Genomic DNA, 6,687 nt, shown 5'->3' with positions numbered 1-6,687 from the left:
GTAGGTAATTAACATACCACTCCACTCTTGAAATTCTTTATCCTCGTCTTTCCTATGCGGTTCAACAGCCACCATGCCCAGGTAGGAGCATACTGCCAGAGGTAACATACTGCCAGGTATGGGTTGTCGCTGATCCAGGCTTCCTTTATATCGTTTGCCATGCTAACCAGACCGAGCCGGACACAGCGGTCAGTTGGCATTTTGTGAGACTGATCCCCAATGTTAGCATTCACCTGGATGAATAAGGGAAAACATGAGAGTGTGCTGCAAAGTAAACTGTCCATGCAGCACAGATACGGATACATCTGTGTCTGGGTTATACTGCTTTAGTATACAGGAAAGAACTAGATGTTATAGATAATAGCTCAAGTGTTCAGCTTTTCCCCAACATGCTAGTTTATTAAATGCAGGGAATCACAACTAGATGGCTTCTCCATGAAGGGGAGAAGGGGGAAACCAACAATTAGAAGTTATCTAACAGGATCTTGCTTACACTTCTGCAATTTTCTGGCAAAGCCAGAGAACACTATGTGCCTGTTCAAAGGCCACAATGCTCACCATTACAAAATCCAGCAGGAGTGGAAGAAAAAAACCCTCACTTTATTGCTATAGAAAGTTCCAGACAAACAATATTTCAACTACCTGCTCACAGGTATCTGGATATCTTTATGTGTGCGTCCAAGACTCATTTTTACCACTATCACCACAACAAATGGCAAAAAGCAATAATGGCACACATCTATATTACATTTTATTGGATTTTAAAGAAAACTTTTTGGTTTATTTTGTTCTTTGAATCCTCTCAACCATCCTTACCTTTGAGACCTCTTCAGTAAAGACATTTTGTATGATCTGGGATTGGACAGGCCCCGGGCAGAGGTTAATTATACTTATTTCAGGATACTCTGCAACCTCGGGCCGAAGAGAATTAAAGAAACCCTGGAAAGCAACAAATTCATCAGTTAAAAAGCAGCAGAGCACACTTATGCCGAAGTTTCTTTACTGGACATCAAAAGGGAGCTAATATTTATTGTTGTCATTGTGTGCCTTCATGTTGTTTCTGATTTATGGCAATCCTATGACAAACACTGGTATCATCATCATAGGTACCACTCATGGCTGAGTCTAATTGCCTTCCAGGGGTAGAGTCTAGGCGCTAATCATCCTATCTATAGTCTATTTCCAAGTTGTAAAGCACCATCCTGCAAGGTGTCTGAACATTGTATATAGAATTGAAATTGTGCATATAATTTTTGAACGCCCTATATATTATTGAAGAACTCCACATTGGAAATGAATATGTCGAACCTTGGAAACATTCCTTTTGGACAGTTTCCAGAATCCCCAGCCAGTGTGACCATAGTGACCTATTCTGGATCATGTACTCTCCTATCTACATGATAATACTGTAATCAGAATAGCAACAAGGTCTTAATTTCCTATACCAGGGACGAGTAGGGGAAGAACTCATGAACCAAAAGTCAATGGCTGTATCTTCCTACTGGCATTAGTTGCTAGAAAAAGAGGCAGAAGGTTGCTATTGAACCGATACCCTTCTAATAGGTCTTCCCACTGTCATATGGTTGGCTACAGTGGGTACAGATGGCTGAGCTACATAGACCTTTAGTAGCCAGTTGTGTGACCATGGGAAGACCCTTAGAAGAATATAGGTTAAATAGCAGACTGGCTTCTTATTTTAGCAACTAATGCTGTGACTGGTGGAGAGGTGGGAGGACAGAGACGTGCCTGGTTATGTCCCACAGCCAGATACAGACTGTCATAATATAATGTACTGAACCCCACTGGATCACAATGGAAGACCCATCAGGGGACATATGTCTATGGCAGTGATTCCCTAACTATGTTCTGCAGAGCCCTATGGTTCCACAAAATCATCTTACTAAAAGTCTAGATCAGGGGTCCCCAAACTAAGGCCCGGGGGCCGAATGCGGCCCTCCAAGGTCATTTACCTGGCCCCCACCCTCAGTTTTATAATACATTTTTATATCAGTTTTAATAATATAATATATTGTATATACATATAATATTGATAAAAATATTACAATGTTATACAATATAATACTAATAATAATACCATATAATAATATTAATTATATGTTATATATTACATATAGTATTACAATATAGAGGTATAGTTCAATATAGTAATGTATAATGCTAATATTGTGCTATGCTAATAATATATTGTATGTACATACAGCTGCTCTGAGTCCCCTTCGGGGTAAGAAGGGTGGGATATAAATGTAGTAAGTAAATAATTAATTAATTTTAGACTTAGGCTCACCCAAATTCTGAAATGACTTGAAGGCACACAACAACAACAACAACAAACAATCCTAATTAACTTGACTATCTTATTGGCCAGTAGCAGGCCCATACTTTCCATTGAAATCCTGATAGGTTTATGTTGGTTAAGATTGTTTTCATTTTTAAATATTGTATTGTTCTTTCATTGTTGTTGTTGTTTTGCACTACAAATAAGACATGTGCAGTGTGCATAGGAATTTGTTCGTATTTTTTTTCAAATGATAATTCGGCTCCTCAACAGTCTGAAGGATTGTAGACCGGCCCTTTGCTTTAAAAGTTTGAGGACCCCTGGTCTAGATGTTGGAGAGCAAATTGAGAGAGAAATTGGAATTAGTATTAAATGGTCTTATCCAACACTGAGCATAGTAGGATCACCGTCTCTCTACCTTGCTCTAGGGCTGGGAAATGGCAATCTGGAAAAAACAATCTCACCTGCAGAGCATGTTTGCTGGCACAATAGCCAGTAGCCAAGGGAGCTCCCATGATGCCCATCACGCTGTTCATAGTGACAATCTTCCCTTTCTTCCTCTGTATCATGTGATCCAGGACATGTTTCGTAAGGGAGATGGTGCCCAGGTAGTTGAGTTCCATTATAGCGTTGTAGACATCGATGCTCGTATCCACAAAGAGGGAGCGCTGGGAACGTCCGCCGTTGTTCACTAAGATATCAATCTTTGGCAAGCGAGGAAACAAAAAGACAAAGATGACATTGCTTTCGAAGATTTAAAAAACAGCTGAGGAAGAAGTAGCAATGGGGAACTAAAATGGTCAAGAAGCTGTAAACACATCCACATCAAGAAAAAAGTTATAATATTTGTGTTTGTTAAGTTTAGAAAAACAGTGAGTGGTCAGGAAGATAACAGAAGTCTAGAAAAGACAGATTTTGATTTTTTTTTAAATTTGCATTGGTAATACTAAAACCCACTGAAGCTGAATGATGATTTTAGTTACATAAAACACGCAAGCCTTCCTAGAGCACTAAATTAAATCATGGAAGTCAATAGTTTGGGGGAGAAGGTCAGGCTAGCCATTATGGACACTATCTTTTCTTCCTTGTCAGAGTCAATATGCCACTCAATGCACCAGTTGATGGAAGTAGAAGTAGGACCGGGCTGTAGGGGCCGGGCTGTGGCGCAGGCTGGTTAGCAGCCAGCTGCAATAAATCACTCTGACCAAGAGGTCATGAGTTCGAGGCCAACCCCTGTTGTGGTGAGCACCCGACAATTAAAAATAAAATATAGCCCCTGCTCGTTGCTGACCTAAGCAACCCGAAAGATAGTTTCATCTATCAAGTAGGAAATTTAGGTACCACTTAAATGTGGGGAGGCTAATTTATGACACTATAAAAATCACCCAGCCACCATTGGAATGGGGAAGTGCCGTCGCAGTGGATGATGAAACAGCTGCTCCCGCTGTGGCCGGAATCAAGCATACTCTCAGGAAGCTGGAAGCTGGAGAAGGTTTAAATTGCCTCTGTGTCTGTCTCTGTTCTATGTTATATGGCATTGAATGTTTGCCTTATATGTGTACAGTGTGATCCGCCCTGAGTCCCCTTCGGGGTGAGAAGGGCAGAATATAAATACTGTAAATAAATAATAGGACACTAATGCATTCATATAGTTTGTGGACTTTCTTGTGGCATCTGACTGGCCACAATAGAAACATATTGAATTAGGTGAGCCATTTAGCACAGTTTTTCCGACAGTCTTAGCAAAGAAAAAGATTGTCATTTATTATTATTATTATTATTATTATTATTATTATTATTATTATTATTATTATTATTATTATTTATACCCCACTTTTTCTCTCCACCAGAAGACTGTATTGCTTTCTACCATAGTCAGAGGATGCTTAAGCACAACCTAATAAATAAGCCAAGGAGAGGTTGCTTTGCTAACCTAGAAGAGCATCTACTAGCTGATTAAGAGATTAGCAAACTGGTTTACAAACAAGGGACCCCTTCTGCCAATTTGCAACCAACACAGACTACAAATTAGAAGTGGGACCATGAGAAGACCATTAATAAAACAGAACAGCAGAGAGAAGTCAGAGTGGCCTTCTCCTGCCTCGTCAACCTGTCTGATTTACATGCTGGCTATACAATGCTTTCCTACATTGCTAGCTCTGGAAACAAGAAGAGTTGTGTGTGTGTCAAAGTAGGTCCTTCACCAGTTCACCTGGCTACTTGCACAGGACCCCAGTTCATTTGTAGCTATCAGGGAACTGTAAGAAGCTATAGGACTAAGAAAGGAGGACAGGAAGTTCTCCAGATGTTGGACTGCATCTCCCAACGTTCTTGGCTATGAGGCAAAACACCAGTGAGACAGAGCCCAAGAAGAGCAAACCAAAGGCATGGGATACCAAATGAAAAGGGAGCAATTGATTCAAGGGAGGGCCAACTACACCTAGCATCTTCCACCTATAATAAACTGTTTTATGAACACCTTTTGCTTCTGCTTCTACTATGTCCTGGAGGACTACTAAGCCACAAGAGATTTTTCACTTGCTATCTTGAAAAATGCCAGATTATATAATGTGTTATTATTTCAAGATGTCTGTAGAACATAGGACTTTTGCTACCCTGCCCACATATTCAGCCCCTTAGAGCTCTAACCCAAGAATAAAATTGGTCCCACTCACCTTTCCAAAATGCTTCAGAACACTTTGTGTTGCAGATTCATGGGTGCTCCTATTTGTCAAATCCAGCGGCACAATGAGGATATCTTTGTCACTTAGGCTGCTCATCTCTAAATTAAAAACAAAAAAGCACAGTGGTAGAAATGGAAAGCCATATGGTTTTGGGGGGCTAATGAAAACAAACACTTGAAAAATTAGCCCTACAAATCTCTGTATGAATCTCATTATAAGCTCATGTAAATAATTGGCATAACTTGGTTATTGTCTGGTAGTGACCCACTAACATCTTTCTTCATAAGAAAATATTAATTGTGGGGTTTTGGAAATTTATTTATTTATTTACAGTATTTATATTCTGCCCTTCTCACCCCGAAGGGGACCCAGGGCGGATCACATTATATACATATAGGGCAAACATTCAATGCCCATAAACACATCGAACCGAGACAGAGACAAGACAGAGGCAGAGGCAATTTAACCTTCTCCTGAGGGGATGTTCGATTCTGGCCACAGGGGGGAGCAGCTGCTTCATCATCCACTCTGAGGGCACTTCCTCACTTCCTCATTCCAACATCGTAAATTAGTTAAACTTGCCTCCCCACTTTTATAAGTGGTACCTTATTTCCTACTTGATAGATGCAACTATCTTTTGGGTTGCTAGGTCAGCAACGAGCAGGGGCTATTTTTTATTTTTAATTGAAGGGTGCTCACCCCGCCACGGGCTGGCCTCGAACTCATGACCTCATGGTCAGAGTGATTTATTGCAGTAGCTGCTCACCAGCCTGTGCCACAAGAGTTTAGGTTTAGCATCCGGTAATAGATGAGCATAATAGTATGAATATGGGGGAAGTAAGACTTAATATCATATATACTATTGATAGGAAAGTTGGGAGTCAATTTTAATTCATTTTATTTTCTTCTTTGTAATTTATGCATTCCTTCAATTCCTTCAATTTTTCAGGTGCAGTTATAGTTGTTTACATACTGTATTTTTGTAGTAGTTGTTAGTGGATGAACTGTATGCTTTGTATTACATATATTTATTGTATGTAGATTTTAATAAAAATAACTGGGAAGCTGGAAGGACAAACCCCTTTCAGCGCAGGAATATACAGCAAATGTATTCTTGACAAACAGCCATTAATAATCATAATCATAATAGAGGAAAATCCTCCACTTTCTGCATTGGTCCACTTCACTGAACAGCTCTTATCAAGATGTTCTTCCTAATATTCAATTGGCATCTCTTTCCTTATAATTTGAAAACACTAGTCCAGGTTTGTATCCTTCAGAGGCAGAAGATCCACCTTGTGCCTTCTAGCCCTTAACTTTCAGCAAGTCACACACTCTTGGCATCAGAAACTTTGTGAAAGGTTCGGCAATGGGAAGTGTAATATAACACTACGTAGCCCAGTATGACCCAACATTTTAGACTACAAGTGGATGGCCATTTGCGATTTCCTGCTTCTTGGCAGGGGGTTGGACTGGATGGCCCATGAGGTCTCTTCCAACTCTATGATTCTATGAACTGCCATCATTTCCAGCTAGGATTGCTATTGCTAACTGGGGATGATTGGAATCATATTATGAAACATCTGGAACAGTGGTTCCCAACCTGTGGTCCGTGGACCACCAGTGGTCCCCAAGAACTAAAATATGGTCTGCGGCCTCATCATTGCAATGAGAGCAACTGGTCTCGCGAAACCCTCTTATAGTGCC

General features: G+C 40.3%; 1 protein-coding gene across 2 annotated transcripts in view; it reads right to left on the bottom strand.

Moving 5' to 3' along the window:
• dhrs7 (dehydrogenase/reductase 7) overlaps nucleotides 1-6,687 on the bottom strand; it is a 32,758-nt gene that overhangs the window by 3,711 nt on the left and 22,360 nt on the right. For both annotated transcript variants that reach the window (XR_010002228.1, XM_062968600.1), the window contains exons 3-6: nucleotides 4,972-5,078; nucleotides 2,761-3,000; nucleotides 817-939; nucleotides 18-233 (exon numbers count right to left, since the gene is read on the bottom strand). Coding sequence is in view for 1 of the 2 variants with exons in the window: in XM_062968600.1 (XP_062824670.1) it covers nucleotides 18-233; nucleotides 817-939; nucleotides 2,761-3,000; nucleotides 4,972-5,078 (686 nt within the window). In the remaining variant the exon portion in view is untranslated. The remainder of the gene's footprint in view (nucleotides 1-17; nucleotides 234-816; nucleotides 940-2,760; nucleotides 3,001-4,971; nucleotides 5,079-6,687) is intronic.

The sequence above is a fragment of the Anolis carolinensis genome, chromosome 1, assembly GCF_035594765.1.
Source record: "Anolis carolinensis isolate JA03-04 chromosome 1, rAnoCar3.1.pri, whole genome shotgun sequence".
NCBI lineage: Eukaryota > Metazoa > Chordata > Lepidosauria > Squamata > Dactyloidae > Anolis > Anolis carolinensis.
The sequence above is the reverse complement of the archived record's forward strand: the minus strand, read 5'-3'. Positions and strand labels throughout refer to the sequence as shown.